This window comes from Pelodiscus sinensis, chromosome 15 (genome assembly GCF_049634645.1).
Source record: "Pelodiscus sinensis isolate JC-2024 chromosome 15, ASM4963464v1, whole genome shotgun sequence".
Lineage (NCBI taxonomy): Eukaryota > Metazoa > Chordata > Testudines > Trionychidae > Pelodiscus > Pelodiscus sinensis.
In genome coordinates, this window is record NC_134725.1 from 32,880,324 (window position 1) to 32,907,908 (window position 27,585).

At 44.6% G+C, this 27,585-nt stretch overlaps 1 protein-coding gene across 14 annotated transcripts in view; it reads right to left on the reverse strand.

Annotated features, from left to right (window-relative positions):
- KDM2B (lysine demethylase 2B) overlaps window positions 1-27,585 on the reverse strand; it is a 219,159-nt gene that overhangs the window by 121,925 nt on the left and 69,649 nt on the right. For 10 of the 14 annotated variants that reach the window (XM_075898614.1, XM_025177937.2, XM_075898620.1 and 7 more), the window contains 3 exons: window positions 24,984-25,090; window positions 10,515-10,608; window positions 8,120-8,273 (listed from right to left, as the gene is read on the reverse strand). In XM_075898614.1, coding sequence (XP_075754729.1) covers window positions 8,120-8,273; window positions 10,515-10,608; window positions 24,984-25,090 — 355 coding nt within the window. Of the gene's footprint in view, window positions 1-8,119; window positions 8,274-10,514; window positions 10,609-11,392; window positions 13,137-13,715; window positions 15,766-24,983; window positions 25,091-27,585 lie in introns of those variants that run through there. The other 4 variants (XM_075898625.1, XM_075898626.1, XM_075898624.1 and 1 more) reach the window with 4 other exon arrangements.

Genomic DNA, 27,585 nt, shown 5'->3' on the forward strand with positions numbered 1-27,585 from the left:
TGAGGTTTACGTATTGCCAACAAGATGGTTGTCCCTTGTCAGTCAAGACTTATGACATAACCAACCCAGGGCGGATATAGGGCAGGGCGAGCGGGGCATGCGCCGTCTCAAAGGGGGGGCCCCGCGAAATTGTGCTGCCCTGGCCCCGCAAAATCCTCATCTGCCCCTGTAGCCAACTGTACTCCCCAGCCAGGGAAAATGCAGGCAATATGACCCAATCAGGTCTCTGGGTAGATAAGAAAGAGGCCTGGGGTGAGACCCTAAGCAGGAAGACCCAAGAATGAGCAGGGTGAAGAGAGTTAGATAGTTCCTGCAAAGGGGGAAAAGATTCCAGTTGGGTAGGGCTGCTGGCTGTTAACAAGACAGGCAGGACTTTATTTTGGAGTGTTTTGTGATAATAAACTAACCCATGTAAATGTGATGATGTGGGATGCAAAAAGCCTTTTGCAAAAATTGAGGAGCCCTGAGCAAAGTGAAACTCAGGAAGGGATGCTACATGGCTACCCCATTCCAAAAAGGGGCTCTTTGGACGCAGTCATCTCATTACAGATATAATCAGACCTAGATCCGAACCACCCTTGGTTTGGGTTTAAAATCTTAACCAGGAAAGTCTTGAATAATCAAAATCTGCATAGCTATGCATGCGCAGGGCAAACCAATTAAAAGCATCCTAACAGTCATACTTTTAATGTGCAACTAGTGCTGCCCTTAGTATAAACACTGTCCATCACATAAAAGTCTTGACAGTCAGGCCGCCTTAGTCAGTGGAGCTATTGTCTAGGGTTCACACATCAAACATCACTGTTGTCATACTTAAGGCACCGAGAACCTTTGTCAATCACATCCAAAGCTAAGGTTCCCTCTATTTTTTTTCCTGTTCATGTGAGAAATAAATGTTATGTGCACCAAGGCATGTGTGGATCTGCACCACCATATGCTGCTGGCTGTGGACAGCTGTAGGTGGAGTGCCAATCAGCTGTACAGCACCTGAATCTCTCCAGGGTAGCTTCCCAAGCACTCAGCTTACAGGGAACACTGCCCAAAGCCCTGTGTATATCTGCTGTGCAGGAGGACGGACTACCTGACCTTTAAGGTCCCTTCTAGCCTACATTTCTATAATTCTATCTTTTCACTCCACTTCTTTTCTCTCACAGTAAGCCTCATCAGAGTGACTGAAAACAAGAATATTGTGGAGCACAACAGACCACCATACACACTGTGTTAGATTCTCACTTCTTTCAAAAAATTCCAGAGATGAATATAATAATCAATATTCACAGTATGTCTTTCATTCTGAAAGATCTCAATGCGTGTTACAAACAATACATAAAGGAACTCACTTTGCACCAGAATGCTGCCAACTTTGGGATTACGTGTGCTTGTTCTTTCCCAACTTGAGGTATGCGGTTCAAGGAAGTAAAGAAGGATGCCATATCTGGTTAAAAGCATATTATCTGGTTTGGATTTTTGTTAGAACATCAAAGCGGACAACCCTATTATTGTAAAAGTGCCATGGGATCTTCATGCCAATATGGCAACACAGTTATTATCTGATTTTTTGTGTCTCAGAGAAAATGGCACTTCCAGTAGCATGAAGATCTCCAAGTGTCTGTCTTGTCACAAGTAATTCTACTAGCCAAACACACAGAGAGGCATTGAAATTACCATTCATTCACAAATTCAGTTCTCACTCTGATAGCCTGCCTACTCAATCGTGATAATGGATGGCTGGGACATTATCAACCTAACATTCAATGAAGGTGTCAATAGCTCTTTGTCCATGTAGATTCTTGCATTAGTGCCCTTCCTATCTAAATGCTATCCTTTGATCCTTATCTGCATCTTTTAACTATCCAATCTTTAGGTACTTACTTATTACCAGTTCTGCCTACTTGTTTTTCCCTTTAATATTTTCATCCCCTCTGCTTATTATTTCCTGCCCACTTCCATTCCCTCCCTCCCCGTATGTATTTTAGGTCTGCACATTCTAAACTCAAAACTCCATCTGAAGAAGTGGGCTGTGCCCACGAAAGCTCATGATACCATACATCTATAAAGTGCTACCAGACCACTTGTTGTTTTTTAAGTTCATCCTATTATTATGCCGGGCTATAAATTCAGGAGGAGAGATTTGATAGTGAAACAGCAACACAGTTTCGTGTTTTCTCCTCAGCGGTCTTCTGTTCAAATAATGATCTAGCTCAGAACTGCTTTGCTTATAAGCAGAGGCAGATGACGATTTTGCGGGGCCCGGGGCAGCATAATTTCGCGGGGCCCCCCTTTTGACACGGCACACGCGCGGGGCTTCTTGAAGCGTGGGGTCCGGGACGGCCACCCCGCTAGCCCTGCCCTATATCCACCCCTACTTATAAGAACTGAAAAAATGAGAACTCAAGATGGTGTGGCTACAAAAGAATTTCCTCTCTCTCAAAGCTGTCTCACTGAAATTCCAGATCACACACTGCAACTTGTTCTTTTTTTTTGTATTCAAATTAAAACTATGAACATGGAAAGCTTACCATCTGAAAGAGCATAAGCAATGTGTTTGCTAGAGTCTCTTTAGGCTGAGCCCTTGAATTGTACTAATCCTCCCTGCAATTAGAGACAAAACAGTCACTGTCAAATTCACAGCCAAATCCTGTCTCCAGTGCTCATGGGTGACTCTCACTGAAGTTAGTGAAAGTCATACACACAAGACAAAAACAAAAAACAAAAAAACCCCACCACGCTAAGCATTCAGCTTTTGCTATTTTATGCTCATTCTGGTAACCAGTTATACCAAGTAATTCCAAGCCTGTTTTCAGTCCATCTCTTCAGAGCCCATATCTCTAACACTTCTATAGGCTGAACATCTCAAATCCAGCAAACTCTGATCCAGCAACGTCCGTGGTTCAGCATGATTTCAGTTAGCCAGATGTCCACATACCATAGGTGTGATCAAGTTCCCATGGTCCCATAAAGTTTGTTTACAGTCACCAGTCTGGGCTCTCAGTGTTGTGGGCTGTTATTTACCTCTAATTTATACCTAAATGTCTTCTAAGAGCCCAGTAAGCAGTGGAAGTACTTGTAATGCTGCTAGACGAAACTGACCTCCTGCGGTCTGGCAAATTCTCTGGTTCAGTTCCAGTCGGCCCCTGAGGATGCCAGACTAGAATGGTTCAACATGTAGTATAATCTCCTTTTTTTTAAAAAAAAAAACAGCTCTGATAGAAGCCAATGGGCAAATATCATGAGCCAATTTTTCTGACCCATACCCATGTAGCTCTGTGCATGCATACACAAATACATACATATTTGATGCACTCCTATCTGTGCATACATAAAAACATACAAACGGAGTTCGCTTTTTGAAAATGTGACCCCATCATATTGTATGTATAGTTGGGATTATTTTTTCCAAAGTGAACTATTTTACATTTAATCAACATTAAATTTCATTTGCCATTTAGTTGCCCAGTCACTTAGTTTGGTGAAATCTTTCTGAAGCTCTTCACAGTCTTCTTTGATCTTAGCTGTCTTGAGCAGTTCAGTATCCTCAGCAAATTTTGCCACCTCACTGTTTACCCCTTTCTCCAGATCATTTATAAATAAGACGGATAGGATTAGTCCCAGGACAGATACTTGGGGAACACCATTTACCTCTCTCCATTCTCAGCATGAATAGATTTACATGTTAGCTCCGCTACAGCGAGAGCCTAAAATGAACAGTACAATCCCACATGACCCTTGGATAAATATTTAAGTGACTAGCCCAATCCATCATCTGTTCTGTTGAAGCTGGAATCCTTTTCTAGGTGCAAACTTGAGCAAAGCTAGCATGTGTATATCTACCTGCACTGGGATGCACACCTCTCAACTGCAGTGCAGACATACCCTATATGGGTATATGAGTCTGCAAAGGGAAGCTGAGACTTGTCTTGACTACAGTGACACCAATATGTTGATGATACTTCGCTCAGTTCCTCATTATATAGCTATGATCTTGCAGTCTTTCTGTGCTTTGCTGAGTTACAGTTCTGCATGATAGCTATCCGTCTCAAAACAAATACAGAAAATATTTAAGTGATAATGATGGCTACAGAAAAAGATCTTGAAACACTGATGAGGATTCTATCTGCTCCCTCCAGTAAGAGTCACTATGTCATTTACAGTCTCAGGGTTTTATGGGATCCATTGCTGGTTATCTTATCATCACAGGAAAAAAGGACCTTCCAATATCCAGGAATCTCTGATGCACACCTTACTAGTCTGCCATGCCTCTGCCATCTTTAGGCTGGGATACATAACATGCTTTTAGAGCTACCCTCAAAGCCCACTTGGAAGATTCAGCTAGTGCAAAATCATTCTCCTGCTTCTCAAGTGGAGCAGGCCAAAACAAACACATAACACAGTACTGTACTAGCTCCTGGCCTGTTTCCAGGTGCAACTCAGGTGTTTGTTATCTCTAAACCCATACGTGGCCTGATACAGACTCTCCTCACATGGTCTATCAAGGCTGTTGTATTCCTCATGTATACTCTGCTTATCTATAAGGTTAAACTCCAGGAGTTGGCAGCACAACCCTTAACTGCAGAATTTTGTCCATCCACAATCCATTCAAGAGTGGGACTTATTAGGAAACTGCAAGACACATGTGTTTATTCTACATATTTTTATCAAGGATGTGAATGTTAACCAGTTAACTGGTAAGTATCATCTTTATGTGGGTGATTCTTGCTAGTTATGGTTAACCAGTGGGCACAGAGTAGCCCCTGCTTGCCAATGGGCCAAGCCTGGAACACCACAAGCAGGGGTGCTCCAGCATGGCCAAAGTAGTCCCCGTCTCAGCGAGCCCAGCATAGGTGGAGTATTGCAAGTGGGGGTGCTCCAGCCCAATGCCGTTTAACTGGCTAACTGATTCAATGGGATTTTACATCCTTAATTCTTAGAACAGAATATTCTTAAAATATCTGTAACCAGAGTACTTGTCTCATGAATAAATACAGGTTGGGTGGGTTTCATCAGTACCGATTCTGGATTACATATGGTTGTTTAAATAGGCACTAGGTATGACATCAGGAACACAATACTTAATAATTTAATATTTAGTTCTTACAAAGTGCATTAAAAACATTAACTAGTTAATGTTTACTATGGCCACAGGAGATGAAATCAAGAAAAAGTTAGGGGATTTGACCAAAGCCACAGGAAAAGTGTCAACAGCTAGGATAAGTGCATAAAAGTTCCTGGTCTCCAGGACTATGCTCAAAACACTCTACCGGGGTCCTCAAATTTCATTGCACTGTGACCCTCTTCTGATAATGAAAAAATTACAACACAGCCTCAGGAGAAAGGACCAAACCTTGAGTCCCATTGCTCTGGGCAGGCAAGGCCAAAGCTGAAGCAGCGAGCCTGTAAACCAGAGCCCATCTGCTCAGGGATGAAAGCCCAGCTTTAGCACTGGGCCCCAGCAAATCCAAGCCAGCTCAAGTGACCCCATTAAAATGGGGTCCCAACCCACTATGGGGTCCTGACACACAGTGAGAACCACTGCACAAGACCATGACACTGACTTTTTGATAGGGCCTTTTACGAAATAATAGAAATCTAAAAATATTCTCTTTCTTAGCCAACCATTCCATCAGCATAAGTGAAATAAGGAATTTAGCAATCAGCTTTCCAACACAAATACAATAGAGCAAACATTCTTGGCTGTAAAAACTTTGTTGAGTCCATGGTTGGTGCTCTGAGGTAAATATTCCTAAGTGTACTGGGATAGCCTCTCAAAAACCGTATGGGCTACATCTAGACTGGCATGATTTTCTGCAAATGCTTTTAACAGAAAAGTTTTTCCGTTAAAAGCATTTGCGGAAAAGAGCATCTAGGTTGGCACGGATGTTTTTCCACAAAAGCACTTTTTGCGGAAAAGCATCCATGCCAATCTAGAGGCCATCAGGGCTTTTTTGCGCAAAACAATAACGTGTTGTCTACACTAGCCCTCTTGCGCAAAAGCATTTTGCATGAGATTGTCAGTGTCCTTGTGGAAATTCAAGCAGCCAGTGTAGACAGCTGGCAAGTTTTTCCCGCAAAAGGAGCCTATGGAGTCTGAAATGGTTGAGCTCTGACTATTTCTCCATATTGGCTTTTCCAGGAAATCGGCAACTACAATCACCATATTTCAGTTGTCTCTGTTCATGCTCCCAGTAGGAGGATACAATTTGCTTCATTTCATCTGCTGAATATCACTAAACTAACACATAAGATAACTTATTAGTAGGAAGTTGTCCAGGAAGGAGAGCAGGAAAGTACATAAAGGCACTAATAGGATCAATGTAAACAGCACAGACACATTCAATTCAAATAGTAATAGTACTTTCTGACTCCTGCAAAAGAAAATCTAATTCTTTTAATTTTATTATCCCCCAAGCACAGCCATTTTGGATTAGCCTGCAATACTTGCCAAACTGTTACCAAATCAGCAAAGCCTTCACAGCGGACACACACAGTTTGCTCCTTACCAAGAAAGACCCCAACTGCCCTCTCAAGACCCTGCACTATTACAGTCTCCATGATTTAAACCTAATTCTATTTCCAAAGCAATTTCCAGCGCCATCAAATAGAAAGGCTGCCAATATTTACCTTGTGAGATCGGCTACAGGTAGCATTTTCTACGGGACAACAGAGTTAACTTATCACTCTCCCTGGCTGCCAGAGGCAAGGGGTGCCACTTCCAGGGAGCAAGAGCTGGGGTGGTCTCGGAGCTGGGGGGGGGGGGGAAGAGGGAGCAGAGATAAGGCGACCTCAGACCCTCAATGGAGGAGGGAGCAGCGGGGGAAGAGCCTTGGCCCAGCCCCTCCCGTCAGCCAGGGACAGAGCCAGGCCTGCCTCAGTCTGGAGCAACCCCCTGGCAGAGGTGTGTGTGAAAGAGCCGGGGCTGACCCTAGGGGGGCCCAGCAGTCAGGGGGAGATCTGAGGCAGGCCAGAGAAGGAGATTGGCCTTTGTACAAGCAAGGGGAGCAGCCCCCTAATAACATCGTAAGCAAGTTCACAGCCCCAATACAGCCAAAAAGAAGAAAGCATGATCCATTCTAATGCAGGTGTGGGCAGTAAAAAAGTGGCAGCCTGTCCAGATTAGTCTCTGGTGGGCTGCCATTGCTATGTTTACCTGCACTTCTGCAGGTTTCAGGCAATCACAGCTCTCATTGGCTGCAGATCGCCATTCATGGCCAGTGGGAGCGGCGGGAAGTGGCATAGTCCAGGACGTTACCTCCCACCACTGCCATTGGGCGCAAATGATGATCCGTAACCAACAAGAACTGCGATTGTCCAATACCTGCAGAGGCACAGGTAAGCACAGAGCTGGGGGTCTGCCAGGGACTAGCCATGGTGGACCAGATCCGGTCCACAGGCCAGTATTTGCCCATCCCTGCTCTAATGTGAAGAGCTCCACTAGCCTAATTCAGTCTAACCCAATTCAGCTGGCATAAGACAGAGTGAAGGCTCCCCAACATTAGCAGAAAAGCAAGCACGTACTACCTCTGCTCTGCCAAGGGGTCCTCAGCCAGGCACTGAACCCACCATTACAGCTGCACTTTCCAGACACAATTGATGAAAGAGAGCAGTTGTGGACATACAGACTGCCCTGGTGAGAGAATCCCAACTACAATGTATCTCAAGGAATCAAGTCTCATCTCTGAGTTCTGTCTATAAACAGAGACTGAGAATCTGACTGGGGATTACTAAACTGCAAGTAAAACCTTCAAGGGAAAGATCATAGACTAGACACAGGAGATATAAACAGCACAGATATCTCACTGACACTGCTGTAGACCAAAGTTCTCTCTTAACCACAGACCAGGTACAACACACTATCTCACCAAAGTGTTTCAGACATATCTTTATGGGCAGAGCTCGCTTGTAATCTACTTGCCACGGGCAAGTAGATTATATGATTTGTTGAGCCCTCTTTATGGGATTATCTCTAACAAATTAAGACATTCAATCTCTCGTCTTTCTGCTGAGATGGCCAACAAGAGAACGAAAAGGAGATTTATATGAGATATGATATTACAAATAAAAACTGTTAGTAAATATAATGATTGTAATGATTCCAACAAGAGCCACAATTAACAACAGTTACCTGAAGGAATAAAAAACGTATACCCTTGTTTCAATTCAATTCTTTGGCATAGTTCCACCCTGTCTCCCAGAAAGATATCACTTTGCTTTCCTGACAGAACCCATTCTTCATAAAGTTCTAGATTCTGCAGAGTAGGCGGAATCAGCCAGAAGATCTAAAAATAAAACAAAAGTTTAACTCTTACTAACAAGCAATGAAAATAAAAGAGCAGGTATTTTCAATGAAGCAAACACTCATAGGCAAATACGTTTTCAAAAAACAGTATACATTTTCCATGTGCTGTACACAGAGGTCCTTAGCAGACTATAGCAGTTTACATGATGGAATCAGAAAGTTTACTCACAACTGCAATACTGTACTATAAAACATCATCCCTGTAAACTGGAGTCCACCAAGAGCTTATTAAACCTCACTGAGCTGAAAGCATTAAATTACAAGCTTATTAGCTATGTAGATGAACAATATCTGGAGCACAGAGTTATTCTATTTGCTGCTATTCGATACATATAGTAGCTACACTGAAATCTCAGATACGACTAGTTAAAAGCAGTACACCTAGAAGAGGGGTCGGCAAGCTTTGGCATACAGACTGTCAGGGTAATCCACTCATAGTCCTGCCAACAGATTACCCTGGTGGATTGCGTACCAAAAGTTGCCAATTCTAACCTAGAAGAATGCAGATATAGCTAGCTATCTAGGCTACATATTCCAGCACTTCTCTTTTTAGATGACAGTGCATGCACATGCATGCTAGGAATGTTAAAATCAAGGAATAGACTACAGGCAGTCCCCGGGTTACATACAAGATAGGGACTGTAGGTTTGCTCTTAAGTTGAATTTGTACGTAAGTCGGAACTGGCGTCCAGATTCAGCCGCTGCTGAAACTGACCAGCGGCTGACTACAGGAAGCCCGAGGCAGAGTTTCTCTGCCCCGGGCTTCCTGGAATCAGCCGCTGATCAGTTTCAACAGCAGCTGAATCTGGACGCCTGGGACAGAGCAGCTGGGGCGCTGCCAGATAAGTCCCCGCAGCACCGCACCTCGGCGCTGCGGGGACTAACCCGGCAGCACCCCAGCTGCTCTGCCCCAGGTGTCCTAATTCAGCCGCTGCTGAAACTGACCAGCAGGGCTGAATCAGGACACCTGAGGCAGAGCAGCTGGGGTGCTGCCGGGTTGGTCCAGTAGAGCCGAGGAGCGACGCTGTGGGACCAACCGGCAGCGCCCCAGCTGCTCCACCACGGGTGTCCCCGAGAAAAGCCTGGTCTGCTGGGGGGAGCACTCCCCCCAGCAGACCAGGGAGACGTGGGCGGCGGGACTGAGACGCACCGCAGTCCTGCCGCCCGGGTTCTCCGCAGCTTTGCTCCGCATCTCGCCCCGGAGGATGGGGGCGGTGGGACCGCGGCGCGTCTGGGCGGTCCCGCCGCCCGCGTTCTCCGGGGCGAGAAAAGCCCCATTCATAAGTACGGAACCGACATAAGTCGGATCCGCGTAACCCGAGGACTGCCTGTAACCGTGTAATCACTAAAAATCTTAGTGGTTACACACACTGCAGGGTCTACAATATAAAGCTTAGCTGTGCGCTTTATACTTTAGAGCCCTTAGCAAAGCCTCCCCAAGAGTGGGACTACCACTTCCTGCCACCCAGCTCCCAGGAAGGAGACTTTGCTGCAGCAGCAAAGCCTGCTCCACAGGAGCCAGCTGAATGTAACCGATATCATTAAACAATAAGCATCAGCTCATAAATTCAATAGTTAATCAGTTATACACTAGCAACCCTAATGCACCCTCATTCTGAAAGGGTACTGAAAAACTATAAGAACAGGCTGAGAGATTCTGGCAACGTAAGCAGATATGGACAGATGGACTTACCTGTGGTAAATGGCCATTTACAAACTACGGATAAAACCTCCTTTGTCTAGCATCCTCAGGACCTGAGTGATCCTGAACAAGAAAGTTTGGCATCTGCTGGGCACAAGGTTCCCTGCACTCAGCCAGCTACCAGGTGTCAGATTTGGTTGCCAGGCATGGGGATCCCTGCCCCCGGCAGGTGGGACTCAGCTGCCAGCCCACTGGCTAGGCTCCGCTCCTGACCACTGGCTGCCCACTGCAAGACCAGCTTCACTTCCCGACTGCAACCGCTGTAGCTGAGGCTCTCTGGTCCAGCAACATCCATGGCCCTCCTGGACCACAGATGTTGCCGGAGTAGAGAGGTTCAACCTGTACATGACTCTTCCAATACCCAGAAGCATCAGCCAAACCAAAAGCATCAGCCAAACCAAAAGATTTACAGTTTGATCACTTACAAGCAGAAGTAAAAATTTAAAAAAGCAGTAGGCCTCACAAGAACCCTACTTCCCGCACCAAAAATAAAGATGTTCCACTGCCAGGTGTACTTACCTTCCCTCCTCTAAAAACGTGATACCACACTGAAGTGCCACCAAAATCAATATGAAAATCAGTGAAGCATCCTTTCACACTCATCAAACAGTACCTGAAAAGCACATGGGGAAGAATATAAAAATCAAGAGTTACAATGAGCTGTCTGAAAACAGCATTGCTTATTTACTAATTTGCAGTGGTAGCTGCATACGTAGAGATCTCCAGTCATTGAAGTTGTTGTAGCTCTATAGATAACTCATTTAGTTAGCTGGTCAGGACAAAAATGGGAGTACAACTGGACTTCTGTTGGAAAAAACATAACTATAATTCCGTTTGTTACTCAGTTATCTGGAGAGAAAGTTCAGTTATAAAAGGTTTGGGAAATGCTAAACTTAAGTTGGTCAAAAATAATCACCACACTATTCTCTACTCTGGAGTGATCTCCTCCATTGCTAAGAGCCGTAACCTTCGCCAAAAGCTGTGTATTGACTGATTCAAAGAACAAAGTTTTGCAAAATCTCAGCTGTGTATAAATCCCATTGGACATCAATTATTAAACTGCTCCCAATGCAACTTTTGCAGAAGACAGGATGATGGAACCTTCCATTTGTCAAATTAACTGTTCATTCTAATTTCCAAGCATATCTGAGATAGAGTAACCGACAGTATCAGTTTGCAGTATTCCAAAGTACCAGATCACTGTATTTTGTACCCTCCAGATTTTTTTTTCCCAAAGCACCTTAATGTCAACATTGCTGCAAAGGTATACAACGGCTCTCAGCTTACTGCCTGAATCTCCAGTCACCATCTGTAACTAATGGCAGAATTATAGCCAACCCTCTCACGACAGGCACCTTTTGCAATTGCAGAAAACACATACCACTTAACCCACTAACCTCTTCTCCTTGTTCCAGTCGCCCTTTCATGGCTTTTATTTTATTTTATTTTGATTGTGGAAAGAGTATCAGAAAGTGATCAAAAAGGTTTCATTTAACAGTGCCTTTTCCCCATCACATTCAGGTAGAGAATCTCAGCAGTATGCAGACGGCGTGCAAAAGTCCCTCTAGATGATAGGCTAAAAAGGACCTTACCATGTGTCTGCAGAAGAATAGCAAATCAGAGAGGTTGGATACATAAGAGCCTGCTGCCTAGCAACCCCATCCAGTGCTAGAGTTGACAGAATGATACGCAATGCTGTCATGAAGGCAGTAAATTTGTAGGCTTAAAAAAAGTCCTCTGCCTTCATCTCATAATTAAAACCTCTTCTCGTACAGTAATAATGCTCCCCCTCTTATCCACTCTAGAATTTCAGCAGCATTTTGCAGCAGGGATAGAGATTTTTCCACCCTTGGGGTATTTCAGATACTTCAAAAAAAAAAAAATCACAGCTAGCCAAGAAGCTGTCTAGACTCCAATATGATCCATTTCAAAATATGAGTCCTTCATTCCCAAATACAGTTTTTTAAAATCTTTCCTTTTATTCTTCTTCCCAGGATGTTGCCAACTACACATCAGATGGAAATTAAAAAACACAGAAAACGCTTATAAAGGAAGTTTCCTTTCATTATACCAGCCTGCAAAAAGTCAGATGTGGAACAATTGCTAATAAAACAAAAATAACCTGGAATGTATCAATTCAAATGTCTTGACAAATATTAGAAGAACACAATTTTTAAAGCAAAACAAATTCTTAGACTCCATTATTTTCTGTCCCCAAAAAACAATTATAAACAAGACAAATTAAAACAAATTTTCCAAGACACTATTGTCCTCCTCAGATAGATAGCCAGTCAATAGTAAGATATTCTGGACTGTTGCAAATGGCCCTCTCTATACTTCCTAGGCCTGTATTCGTTTTGGATTTTTTTAAATAATCTTCTACCTACAACTTGTGGTTGTTTTTCTGTTTGTATACAAGGTGGAAAAATATAAACTGAATTTCCTATTAAACCACAAACACTCAAAATGAGCTGTACAACTCAGAACACACTGATGCAATGATAGCTGGAAACATTCAACTTTTTTTTCCTGTAATAGCATGTTGTGTTGAAACTCCTCTGAACAGAATAATTTCCATTCCCAAGAAAGGTTGATTCAATGCAAGATCCACAAACAGTAGTTAATAAAACCTACAAAGCGTTTGGAAAGATCAGTTAGTTTCCATCCTCAACAAAAACCAATCACAAACGAGTTATTCCATCCTTCAGTTTCTGTTGTTAACCTAACAGGGATGCTCCTGTCCAACACCAAACAGTTAATGAAAGCGTTAGGAGCCTGAAAAGCGATCTTCCGCCATACAGCAATCTCCCTTGTTGCCAGACTCTGGCACAATGCCTTTGCATTGACCTCTACAGCTTCCTCTTCCAATGTACACTGCAGTCACATGGTCTCCTCAGCACAGCTCCATGCCACAGCTAATCTTACACAGACACCACGCTAACCTCAGCTAACAGCTTCTCAACACTAACGGCTGCTAATTTGGTCAGAGAGCGCTCAAGTTTTTAGGTTTTTCTACAACAAAATGTCCGCGACGAAAGGAAACTGGAAACAACATCTATTCGGCTTCCTTTAGTTACAGCTCTAGTCTCCGCCGTCAGCATTCTGGGCCGGAGCAGGTAATGCGAACGTAGGAACGCAGCACTGCCAAGTAGAAAGCAGAAAGAATCTTATCAAAGTTACACTCACCCCCCATACAAGCACAAACAATTAATCAAGCTTTGTTTCTTCACACGTGCTGCAATTTCCACTCCCTCAACTTCTCTAACTACACACCCGCGGCTGTTTTTTTAATATATGCAGCTGCTTGTAATCTGGGTATTTAAAAGTCTCCCTTCCCCGTAGAGTTTATTTTGTGCTCTCTCTAATAGCCTGAAACGGTTCAACAGTTAGTTGATAAACGATTGTATTTTTCTTTTTGAATAAATCTGGGAAAATTCAGTACCCATTGAGACAACAAACAGAGACCCACAAACTCACAAGCAAACGGAAAGCAACAAATACAGAAACAGCAGTGGAGAAAAACCTTTAGGCAAACGCATGGACAACATGTAAACAGATTCTAAGCAAACAGATACCATGTGCAGACACACAAATCCACATTAACAGCTTCAAACCCACCAACGGCACGGAGACTCGTACGCAGAGAAACAAAGGCAGAAACACTGAGTTACAGACACATTTGAAACAGACACACAAGCAAACAAAGACAGAGTGCATTACCCCGGGCTCGGTTCCTTTTCTCTCGTTAAGTACAGCACGCTACACGACTAAATTCCCTCCGGCATTACAAGGACTCCCCTGCCACTAAGCTCAGCCCATAAACCACTCCCAAACCCCAGCAGATGCTTCTGTTTTCGTTCCGGCCAATGAGAAAAGTATAGGTCACTCTTCCTTCCTCCCAAGAGCAAACCCCTGCTGGTTGAAATCCCCACGCTTGAAACTGAACACCACAAAACCATGAGCCAACTACAAGTGCCAAACCGAAGAGAAGAAGCAGGCCATAGCTGTCTGTTTATTTGTTGGATTTTTTTTAACAAGGCTGGTGCTCTGTGGTTCTTGTGAGGCACAGGACATTCGCTGAGGGGGAGATAAGAGACGCAGTTGGTCTGTTAACAGTAATATCTTTCCTAAAGAAGTAGCTCACACACACACAGCCCATGAAAACTATTTCACTGATACTTTCAAGGGAGCTGACTCTTGCTGCAAAAACTCATGCTGGATCCTAAGCTCACAGCTCCTCACATCTCCCCTTGTTACTGCAGCCTTTACTTAATGCATCTGAAAATATGGACGAGAATAACAGGAAACTATGCATACCTTTTATGTGAATCCTCAAGCTAACTCCCTGACCTACTGAGTGACACTAACTCCCTGTAACTGAAAGCCAAAAATTACACTGCAAGACAAAAGAAACCACTGTTACCCAGAAAACAAGAGGCCAATACTCCCAGCCCCTTCTGCTTTTCTATTCTCCACCTCACTCTCAATACCAGTGCACTAAAAGGCCCCACCTGGCACTAGCTAGCTCTGTGCTCCAAAAGAGCAGCTACACAGCTCCTTCAGAGGTCTCCCTTCTAAGCACTGCTTCAAGAGCTGCTTAGTTGAATTCTTCATGAACTGCAGCACACCTTTTCTTTCATTTGGACCAAAGAAGATTTACTTTGTAAGCAGGACATAAAGTTGAGACGGCACAGTAGCTCCAAGAAGAGTGAACTAAACCCAGCTCACCAGCACACTTAGCACTCAGGAAATCCTATCTATGAGTGTCTATTCTGCATGACATGATTGCATACGTCTCCCCCACTCTCTGGTACAGTGTGTAAGGGATCCCTCCAGGAAACCTAACCAGACTCTTCCCCATGGTAGGATGCGTACACACCTCCTACTGGGCAGGATGTGCAAGATCAGTGTAAGAGAGTTACATTTACCATTATCAGGACAGTGGGTCATCCAGGAGATTGTTTCAATAGACAATAAATCTCTTTCCTAACATACAACACAAATCAGAAACAGGACAACTAGATCCATCAAAACCAGCTTTTCCTATAGAAGACAATTTAGCTTCCTTCTAGTTTAAATTAAAACAAAGCACCACTTACAACAAGACCATTAATAACTTCATAGCTTCAGAAGGCTGTTCATTGCACACACCAGTGTCTGCTTGCATCCCTTCATTCCACTCCACCCACTCCCTGTTTGCCATCCTCCCATTCCACTTCATTTCAAAGATTCCCTACAAGTCTCCCTGTCATAGCTGGTTCTGTGTGCCATCTCTGTCATCCATCCCCTGAAGCCAACACCTCTGTGTGGTCAGGGCCGGAGTAAGAGATGAGCTAGTCAGGCAGGTGCCTGGGGCACCAATCAATGGGGGGGAGGGGCACTAAAACATACCCCAGTTTACCCCTGGGCACCTGTATGGCTGGCGCATGGAACGCAGTAGGGATGTGGCTGCTTCGCCTGGTCGCGTCCCACCCGCAGCCCCAGCTCCTGAGCTGAGATTCGGCAGCTCCTGCCACAGAAGGGACAGTGAGTTACAGGTGAGGGCACTGCCTCCGGAGCCTCAGTTTTCGTTCAGCCGACAGAAAGTGAGTCCATGGTCTCTCCTGCATGCAAAATCTGCCACATGGGGCACGCAAGAGGGGGCACACCCAAGAGGGGGCACCCAGAATCGGGGCTGCGCCACCCTCCTGCTGATCTGGAAGCCCTTCCTCTTTGCCCCAGCCCAGCTGGAGCAAGGCACAGCTGGTCTGGAGCAAAGAGGAGCGGCTGCCCAGCCAGCTGGCCATGGCACTCAGCCCAGATGCACCACCCTCCACGTGGGCTGAAGCAGAGGGAAAGGCCCCCCCCGATGGCTGACGTGCGGCACAGCCTCTGCTGAACACCGCAGCCAGCTGACCAGGCAGCTTCCCCTCTGCTCCAGCCCATGTGGAGCGTGGTTCACCTGGGCTTAAAACCACAGTCAGCTGGCCAGGCAGCTGCTCCTCTTTGCTTCAGCCCAGATGCCCTGTGCTCAGCCCTGGGAGGCTGAGCCACACTCCAGCTGATCCGGAAGCCCTTTCTCTTTTCCCCAACCTAGCTGGAGTGCGGTGCAGCCTCCCCAGGCTGGGCGCAGGGCATCTGGGCTGGAGCAAAGAGGAGGGCTGCCTGGCCAGCTAGCCATGGTGTTCAACTTAGGTGCACCCTTCTCTGCGGGACGGGGAAGTTGGCCCCAGAGGAGGCACCCACTGGGTCTTCCCTGCTCCATGGGGGGAAATGAGGAAAAGTCCTGGGAGGAGGCAGGTGCAGGGGACTCTCTGCTTCCACTGGTACCTTGTCCCCTGTTGCAGAACCCTGTCCCCTCTCCTCCACTGGCTCCCTGTCCCCTGCTGCAGAACCCTGTCCCCTCCCCACACCCTAGAACCCTGTCCCTTGCCCCCACTAACACCCTGTGTATCTGTTTGAAGGGGCGCCAAATTATTAGCCTGCCCGGGGTGCTCACATCTCAGTCTGGCCCTGGTGTGGTTTCCAAATACTCCTCTCCCACCATTCCATAGTCTCTCAATCTCCTTCCTCCACCATGGATTCTGTGTACCACCATTCTCTCTCCAGCCTCAGATCAAGTTTCTGTAATCTCCCCCCAACCAAGAGCCTATGTGCATGACTCCCTTCCTTTCCCCCTTATTATTTGTCTGGGAGATTAGTCATGCAGGCTGTCAACATGCTAACCTCATTTGGAAGGACTGGTGGCAGAGATAAGATGGTGGTGGTGTGATACTTAGGGTTGCCAGACGGTTTCAATAAAAATACCGGACACATTTGACCTTACATCACAATCTACATTACATCTTATTTAGAAAATACGGGACAGTTCTATTTTCTCATTTCTATTTTCTCAATTTGTTTTCCGAACAGAAAGCTCAAATGCTGGACTGTCCAGTTCAAAACTGGACACCTGGCAACCCTAGTCATACTGCAAAGCCATAATGGGTGCTATCAACAAGTTGTTTGATTACAGACAATTGGAGAGGTGCGGGAAGCTGTGGCTGTGCTACCAGAATGGCAGGGGATCCATGTGTCCCCCATTTTCTCCCTTTAGTTTTTCCCAAAATTAATAGGGTTCTGGCCACCAATGCCAATAACTTTCTCTGCAATTTTGGAATTGATCAAAAATGGCATTCAAAAGTTATTATAGATGGAGAATTGCCATCCAGTTGAGAGTGTGGCCTGAGGAGCTTAGCCAATTATTTGTTAATTATGGTATACGCATCAAGTACTTTAGGAGCACATAAAAATGAGGTTCCTGCCCTGAAAGATCTACCTCAGACAGAAAAAACAAATGGGGATAACAAGAGAACACAACACCTATATCGTCTGAGTGTGCCTTAGCTGACCCCCATATTTTGTAAAGCAACTTCAGTGTCAGACTTTCTAGACATATGTATCCACAGCTAAGACTGGAAATTACTATGTAGTGGTACTTTCTCAAGCACTGTCTCCAACCCAAACTCCATCCACATGTGATGCCAAACAGTGGATTGTGTGAATCTTAGACTGTGTCTACATTGCACACTTCTTGCGCAAGAACAGCTCTTCTTGCACAAAAACAAGCCGGCTGTCTACACTGCATGTGTGTTCTTACTCAAGTAAATTTACAGTATAGCACTGGAATACAGGGCTTCTTCTGGAAGAGTTATTCCTCTCCCCACAAGGAATAAGCCCTCTGTGCAAGAGCTCTTCCAGAAGAGGCCAGTGTAGACAGGCAACATGAATTTCTTCCACAAGAAGCCCCTTTGGTTAAAAGGGCCATCAGAGCTTTCTTGTGGAAGAGCGCATCCACACTGCCATGGCTGCTCTTGAGCAAAAGCACATCTATTGCGCAAAAGTACATGGCAGTATGAACGCACTCTTGTGGAAGAGTTTTTGCACAAGAACTCTTCTGCAAAACAGTTCTTGTGCAAAAAGCCTGCAGTGTAGACGTAGACTTACAGTATGATTTATTCCTCTTCTTGTTTGCCATGACTCGTAAGGAAATAGTAATTTACTTTTACACCGTAAGATTTTGGTGTGAACAGCCCTGACAGAGGAATAGGAGAAATTCATGCCTCTCAAGGCGTCTACAATAGCAAAGAAAAACCTGCAGCTAGCTTATACCATCCAACTTGGGCTGTGGGAGTATTACATTGCTGTGTAAACTTCCGAGATCAGGCCAGCTTCAGGTTTTTCTTTGCTTTGTAAACATATCCTCAAAGATATAAATTCAGGCTGCCTGTAGACTTCAGTGCTACAGCTTACATTTGATATATTAAAAGGGTTCCCTTTGAATTTTAAAAACTAAAGACGTCCTTTTAAAAAAAGGAAATATACATAAAATAGGAGTCTTCAACAGGGAATATGCCAAATGGCCAATCTGCTGCAAACCAACCTCATCTACCTTGGCATGAGGGCCTTTTAGTACTTGATAACATGCAGCTCAGATCTTTATCTATGTGACAATTATATCTAACTTTAATTTCATTACCATCTTTTTTAAATATTGAAGGTTATTTCAACCAGCTCTGAAGTACTGCAAGTTCAATGAGCTTTATATAATACTAGAACCGTTGTCACCAATCGGTCAATTATGATTGACTGGTCTATCGCGAGGCCTCGACCAGTCGATCACGAGGCGTTTGGGCCTCCCCACCCTTCATTTTCCTCCCACCCCCGAGAAGCCCCACTGCCTACCGTCAGCATAGTGCTGGCTTCCCGTGGGGTGGACAGAAGTCCTGCCTGCAGCTTCGTGCCACTTCCAGGGGTTCCAGAAGTGCGCTGGCTGCTCCCCTCCCACAGCTCTGTGGCATGCTGGGCATGCTGCAGGAGGGGCCATTGGCCCTGGAGGAGGAGTACAGCAGCTTCCCTGCGCCGCAGAAGGGGCAAGTCGAGCACAGGGGCTTCCGTGCGCTGCGGGAGCGGGGGTTGGCCCCGGGGCAGGCACGCGTTGGCTTCCCTCTGGGAGGGGGGGAGAATCCTGGGAGGAGGTGGGTGCAGGGGACTCTCTGCCCCCACTGCCCTGTTCCCTCTCCCTACTCCTCTGTTCCCTCTCCCCACTCCCCTGTTCCCTCTCCCCAGCCTCAGAAACCTGTCTTCCCCCCCCCCCCCACTGGCACCCTCTCCACACTTCCCACTCCCCTCTCCCTGTTGCCTCTCCCCACTCTCTTGTTCCCTCTCCCCACTCCCCAGCCTCAGAACTCTGTCCCCACTGGCACCCTGTTCCCTGCCAAAGCACCATTGGCACCCTTCCCCAGTACTATGTCCCCTGTTCCCACCAACACAGTTGGGGCCACATTAGTGAAGCTTGAGGGGAAGGTTGGAGGAAGGTTTTTTTTTGCATCTCACTTGCATGGCCCCAACTGACTTTTCTATGGGTCAGTGACCCCTGACTCAAAACAGGTTCCCTGCCCTTCTCATAAATAAAGACAATACTGAAACTTTTTGTGTTGGACATAGTATTTTATTTAAAAATGAAGCCTGGCCAACAAACCCCCAATTGAGGCCAAGCCCCCATCTGGCCACAGCATCATAACACTCCTGCATTCCCCTTTCCCCCAGACCCTACATCTGAGCCTATCATACACTGGAACCCCCTGCCCTGAGCCCCTCACTTACCCCAACCCAAATTCCTGAACCCTCACATCCAGAAATTTGTGGCTTGCTTAGTACCCTAACCCTACATCTGACCCCAACACTGCTCGGCCTGGAGCCCCTTCCCCGAGCCAGCGTTCCCTTATCCACCTCCTCCTTCATCCAGATTTCCTCCCAGAACTTGCACCTCTCACCCCTTCCCACACCCAAATCCTTCATTCCCACCCCAGAGCCTATACATCCTGTCTCAACCTAGTGAGGGTACAGCTAGACTGCAGGAGTTTTTCAGGATTCCGGAGATATCCCAGAAAAACTCTTCTGCATCCAGGGATGTGTTTGTTCTTCCACTTCTTTTTGTGGAAGAGCAAACATGATCTTTCGGTCACCCCTGTATTCCTCTTTCCACGAGGAATAAGGGGGCTTCCAAAAGAAGGGGTTTTTCTGACATTCAGTCCAGTCTAGACAGGCCAAATGTTGGAAAAACTTCTTCCTACAGAAGAATTGAGAAAAAAAAGCAGCAGTATAAGGGTTGGGAATAGCAAGTGATGAAGAGGAGGAGAATAGAGAGGGTGGGGCTTCAGGGAAGGGGCAGGGTGGTAGATCTTGGCTTGTTCTGTAATTAAAAAGAGATCTTGGGTATAAAAAGGTTGGAGACCACTGTAGTAGAAGATTTACCTGGCATTGCTCGGGTCCTTAATTAAAATAATTTTAGTTTTTCTTCATTTAAATCAGTGTTTCCCAATTTTATTTGGCCATGGAACCCTTTTAAACTCGAAAGAACTTTGCGGAACCCCTTATATATGGAGTTGAAAAAGTAGACCACAAATAAGTAAGGATAATAATGAACAAATGCTAAGCAAAGTCATGAGATCAACATAAATGAAGATGGTTTTCAGGAAAATTCATAAATGCTTAAATATTAATTATTATTTGTTAATCGTAAAATGTTACTGTAATGGAATTTTCTTGCGGATCCCATATTTTCACTTCGTGGATCCCCAAGGTTCCCCAGTACACCATTTGGGAAACACTAATTTAAATCATTGATGTGAGCTGGGGCTAGGGATGAGGAGTTCAGTGTTTGAGATTACTGCATTAATCAGAGAACAAATAATAGAACTGTAGGAATGGAAAGAGCCTCAACAGGTTATCTAATCCTGCACTCATGACAGAACTAAGTATTTCTAGATCATTCCTGACAGGTGTTAGACTACCTTGCTCTTAAAAAGGTAGCAGCAGCAGCAGCCAGTAAGGAGGAGCTGCACTGAGAGCCGTGCACTGTAGGGACAATCCGGGGCCGAGAGGGGGCAGGGTGGTAGAACGCGTGGGGGGGTTGGCAGGTGGGGGCCAGAGCCCACTCCAGGCAGTCCAGGGAAGAGACCCAGCTCCACATATTGCTGGAGCAGGACCCCCGGCTCTGAATATTAACTCGCCACCCATGGCGCCTGGCACGCTTCTGGGTTCAGGGCCCCATTCAGGGGAAGCAGGCAAATCGGCCTAAGGCCAGCCCTGGCCTGCATCCCCCTTCCCTGTCCTTCAGCCCAATAAAAAGTGAGTGAGAATGGGGGAGGAAGGATGAAGTGAGCAGGCGTGGGGCCTCAGAGAAGGGGTGGGAAGGAGGTGGGGCAAAGGTGTTTGGGTTTGAGGTAGATCCTGGATTGCACTTAAATTTAAAAAGTGATCTCATGTTTAAGAAGACTGGAGACCACTGAACTAGGGGATATGTTCTCTAAGATCTCAAAGCATAAAATAACTCTTCCTAACCCTTGTCAGTTAGAAACTTCCTTTATTGGCCCTATTTCATAAAGGCCTAGTCCAGAGTCTTTTGAAAGCAAGGGAGAAAATGTATTAAGCATTTTCCTCACAGAAAACAATCCCCCAATCTTGATACAGATCCCAACGGTAATGTTCTTATTTCTGGCAGCTGAAATCACACATACTTCAGTGATTACTTTGCAGCCAACACAACAACACAAACAAAGTAATTCTCAACAGAATTTAAACAGTAAAAGTCAAATAATAGCAAAAATAAATAGTTCTTGAATAGAGATTCCAACTTCATAGTAGGGATGTGAAAGGTTATCCTGTTAACTGGTGAAAACTGGAGCGCTCCCCGCCTACCACATCAGGGGGTTGCTCCAGCCCAACAGGGCCCATTGCAGACAGGGGTGCTCCAACCTGGCCGGAGCAGCTACTGTCCATGGTGGGCGTGTCACAGGTAGAGGTTGCTCTTGTCCCTTTGCCCACCTCCCTTTTAACCAGTTAACCAATTAAATGGGAATTTACATCCCTACTTCATTGGGATTCACAGCAATTCTCTCTGGGTATCTCTACTGTCAGCAATAAGCACAGGAACCTGTACGGAAAAGTCCCATTGTACTCATCTAGATTAAGAAACATAGCTTTGGAAATCAAGAGGACGTGATCAATGAAAACTGTACCCATGTCAGAGAAAGTCAATTCACCATCAAATAATGACTGTATATCAAATGAAGTACCTTAATCCTAAAATCCCTGGATTTTTCAGGATGCTAACAAAATGAGCGTTGTGGTGGACATGCATAAACATCTTCAGAACCTGAAGGATACCTAATGATTTATGTTATCATTACATTAAAGAGCAATTATAGAATATCTGTTCTATATTTAAAACACTTTACAAATATTTATTCCTCTGCAAAGTAGGTAAATATTATTATGTTTTACAAATGAGGAAACAGAGGCAGAGAGAGGAGAGGGTAAAGCTAACGATTGGGATTTTAAAAGCAGTCCATTTATAACAAGGAGCCTTGTGGCATGCACCTTAGAGACTAACAGATTGATTAGAGTAGAAGGTTTTGTGGGTAAAACCCTCTTCAACAGATTAACTGGAGTGGAAATAACAGAAGCAGGTGTATATATATATATATATATAAAACGTTGCTTGTGTTAATGAAGCTAATCAAGTTCAGATGGAAATGGGTCATTCATAGCATTTGGTCTGGAGATGTGAATATTCAGAGAGGAAAAATTGCCTTTGTAATGTGTTAACCAGTTGAGATCTTTATTCAACACCTTAACTTCTCTGGACTTTCTTTAACAGATTTGAAAGTAGCTATCCTTCTACAAAAGAATTTTAAAAAACTGGTTAAAATAGGAGACATCTGAACTGGAATTCATTTGCAAATTTAACACTATCAATTTAGAAATGAATAAGGCTCTCAGATGGTTAATGCATTACTCCTCGTTTTTGTAGATACAAACTAACACAGACACCCTGAAAAGAGGGGATTTAGACACTTTCCCACTTAAAACATTTTTAAATGGAACAAGCATTTAAACCCCTTACACTGATTTGAAAATCTCAACCACAGTTTTAAAACTTGAGTGTATAGTTAGGAAGTGAATACATAAAATGTGAGTCTCCTCTGCTTGGCACATTTAAAAATGGAGACATATTTAATTACATGTTTAAAGGAGACTTCAGGTGCCTAACATAAGTTACTAGAGTTTACAATTTGCTCATAAGTGATTTTATGTATTGCCAAAGGTGATCCAATACAAGATATTGCTTTAACCACCTTGTCTCTCTTATATCATGTTTAACATTTAGAACATGCCTCTATAAAACAGAAATAGGCAAGTAATACAAAACATATTTTAAAAGTTGAGCTCAATGTAATATTCATTCACTGTAAGCATTACAGCCAGTCCCCGAGTTACGAACTAGTTACAGACCAAACACTTGGCCATAACTCTAAGTGCTTGTAACCTGGATCCCAAAGAGTTACATGGCGACCTCGCTGTTCGTAAGCATGGATCGCCGTTCATAACTCGGGACCGCATTTATGACCACTTTGGTCGTAAGTGTGGATGGTTGTAAGTTGACAGGGTAGTAAGTCAGGGACCAGCTGTATTAGCTGTTTCTGTTACTAAAACTAGCTTATGTCTTGCTCAGCATACTAAATCCTACGAAATTTGATATCTGTGTTTTCAAGTTCCAGATAATTTCTTCCCCACCATTACATGAAAAATAGCTTCAACAAAAACATCCAAACTGGAGTAAATTATCAAACATTGGAGTGAAAGCTTCATTCCAGTCACTCATGAGAGACTTCCTTCATTTTACTTCATTTTGGCTAGTTACCACCTACCCCATTTGCCTGCCTCTTAGTGACAATATAATAATAAGCAGTAATGTCGTAAGCTTATTCACATAATGGGTACAAGACAGACAGAGACAATGCAAACTTCTCCCATTCTACTTCTCAAATATACCTCAACTAGGACCTCTGAAGTGAGTAAGTTCAGTCTCTGTAGCCTATTATATCCTTGGCTTCTATATTGAGAATGCCAGCAAGAAAGTCAATTAGCATCAACTGAAATGCTGGAGTTTTCAATGGGGACATCTACCCATTAGGAAATGGATTGAGATGCATAAGCTTATTTCACCAAGCCACCGTCAGTTTGTAACAACTTCTAGCCATTAATGATCTCGGATGGTTTTGAACCATCAGTCTAAAGTAATGGTTCTCATACTTTTCGGCCCATGGCCCATGCTGCTCAATGCAGACCTTTCCACGGACCACTAGCCAACCACCCATAATAACAAAATGGGTGCAGGAGGGAGTGGGAGTGCGGGATCTGACCGGGAAGTGGGGTGCAGGAGCGGGCAGAGGGTGGGAGATAGTGGGAGGCTGGGTAAAAGAGGTCTCTGGGAGTCTGTCTGGGAGGTAGGGTGCAGGAGTGGAGTGGGGGTGAAGGGTCTCGGAAGGAGAGAAGAAAGGTACAGCAGTGGGTGAAGGTGTGGGGTCTTGGTGCTCCAACCTCATGGGAAGGGTCCCAAGCCAACAGCCCACCTGAAAAACAGTCACAGACCACACTTTTGAGAACCACTGGTCTAGAGATGAAAGGCTCAAATCTTCCTTCTGAACTGTTTGCTGTCCTAAGAAGTGATTTATTACCACAGTTCTTTTACCCATACAAACCAGTATTCCAGATCAGAGCTAGCCTGCCATTTCTCAGAGCTGGACAAGTGGCTACTAATGTCTAAAACTAAAGGAAAAATTCAAAGTTTTATTATTTACATTTAGTAAATCCTAAATTTTACATTGAGCATTTGATGTAGTATTTTAGAATGAAGGACAGAATGTATCCATAGTTATAAAATCAATAACAAGCATTAAGAACATGAAATATCCATTATAAAGTTCTAAAATGCAAAATCAACCTCCTTAAAAACTGAAGAAGTCAACTAATATTACACAAGTCAAGCAGAATAGTCAAGCTAGGATTCCTCCTTACTCACTGACGAAATCAATACTTCCTTAGCTATAAGCATGTGAGATCAAACAGGAATTAACCAGGGAGATCAAGATGAGAACTTTTTAGAAACTAAAATAAACTTACTTTTTCACTTTTGGGTACTTCATCTCCGAAAGAGCATTCGTGGCATCTGTCTGCCTCTCCTTCAAATGCTGTGGCCACATATTATCCACCCAATCAACTAAGTCCACCTAAAATCCCCAGAAACAAGAATTAGTCAGTAAACATGTTGTGGGATGTAATGGCAGCAGTCAGAAATGGAACAATGATTGGAAACAATGGTAGACTGTCAGTTTGCACATTCTCAGAGTGGTCACATTTCCCTTAAAATTGTCACTGTTTTGATCAAAAACCCAAACTGTGAGAGGTTGAGCATTCATAACTCCCCACTCAATCCTACAAACATTCAATTCAAAGAGTTTTGCCACTGAATTAATGATTCTGACTCAATAGCACCGGAGTGCACTTACGGGATTGGGTCATTGCTGGTGTGGGATCACAACAGGGATGATATTCAATTGCATATGCATAGACTGTATCCTAGAAACTACAATAATGGATGTCAAAACCACAACTTACAAAAATGGAATTATTCTAATAGTGTGTTTTCAAGGAACATTATCCTGGTGATCTGGCCAAATTCCAATGTGAGCAATTACACTGCTGCCTACCAAATATTTCCTTGGATATAACTTGGCTACAGAATTCTTCAAATTTCTTATCTAAAAGCCAAATATTTTCAAAAGCATGGGCAGGAGCAAATATTGGGAGCCAACCATTCAGCGAGCAAGAGTGAAGTGGGTACAGATGAAGGAAGAGGATATGAAGAGAAATGAAAATAGCTTTGTAGACTACTTAGATAATTGCTACTCTGGGTGCAACACAGAATGGGTTCAAATCCCAGCACGGCATGTTAAGCAGGGATAAATCTATGGTTCATTGTTCTCTGACCTGTGTTATGCAGAAGGTCATACTAGATAACTGTAATGATCCATTGGGCCATTTAACCTCTAGTAAATGGGTAGGGCACACAAACCAGGTTTTGAAAAATGACAAAAGAGGGTCAAGCACCAGGCCAAGGTTGTAGCATAACGTTTGACCACAGTGTAGCAGAATACAACTACAAAAGAGGCAATATGTAAAATAATTTGAAATTTTAAAAGTCTCATTCTAACCTGCCTAAGAGGATTAATAAGCATCAGAGGTCTTTGCAAGATCTAATTGAGGCATGGGACATAAAATAGTACAGATTCACCTCTAGAGCCATTCAGCACTTCGGTGATGAGCTGCTGTAAGGGAAGCTAGAGAGACCAACACAGAGAAGCCAGGTCCCCTCAATCCCAGTCAAGGTTAGTACTGTACTCAGCATCCTTATCAAAGGGTCATTTCAAAGGACCAGCAAGGATGCTACTGGTTCCAACCAGCCCTCTGCCTCTGTGTCCCTAGAGAACTTCTACAATGGTGTGATCTGAAGGGCTAGCTTCCCAATAAAGAGGCAGTCCCAACACCCAATTTTGCAAGAATTGAATGTGCTAGTGAACTTCCCATCTCTACCAGATACTATAGATAGCATACACAACCCTCAGAGGGAGCCAATGGAAGATAATGCAGCCCATAGAAATAGCAAATATACCAAATTCATGAATACCATGGCCATGTGTGATACCATAGGAGTGGGCAAAAGGGCCTCCACGGGCCGGATAATGCCCGCCAAGCGACTTGATCCAGCCCGCAACCAATCAGTGTTTGGGGGCAGAGAGAGTACATAAAGTCTCCTCCCACCCTGCAAGGGGCTCAGCACTGTAAGTCAAACACCAGCTGCTGCTCAGCTGGTTTTTAACTCTAAGTGCAGTGCTCCCTTGCAGGGTGGGAGCAGGGAGTGAGAGACTTCACATGCTCCCCCTCCCCAGGCCCTGATTGACCTGGGAGAAGCAGGGAGGAGCACGTGAAGTCTCCTCCCACCATCAGGGGCAGGGGCGCCTAGAGAGAACCGACAGCTGTTGAGAGCAGCTGGTGGGGTCTCTCTGGAAGGGGCAAAGACTTTGCACACTCCCCCATCCCCAGACCAATCAGGGTCTGTGGGTAGGGAAGCCCGGAAATGTCCTGGCCCCAACCCTTCTGCTTGAGGCCCCACCTCTTCCTGGGTAGCCTGGGGCCACTGAAAACATTTCTGAAGTGACCCCCAGTCAAAAATTATTGCCCACTCCTGTGATACAGAATTGGTGTACACAGATAGATGAGGTCCTGATACAACTCCTACATCCAACTATTGCTAGCAAGGGCATTCGCTTGATTTGCAGTATGAACCCACAGCCTCTGTTTTATGTGCGGAGAGAGCATGCTAGAACATTCACATAATCCTTAACTTCCAGCAAATTAATTCTGTAATTTTAGTGTCAATTATGGCATGTTTACACAACATTTTGGAGTAATCCTCTCAGGATGGGTTGACAGACTTGGGTTAGGCAGTATAAACAGTGTTTTGAAATTGCATTTGGGCCAGGAGTTCAGCCTCTGAAGCCCACACTCTTCTCCAGGCTTCAGTGTTGCTGTCAATAACAGAAGCAACTTGCCAGGACAAAGCCAAATGTCCTAAGCACTGGAGTTAATGGAACTTCCAGTATTTGAGCATTTCCCCATGTCAGGCCCTGCACCACAGCTGTTGGATTTTGTCTTATCGGTATAG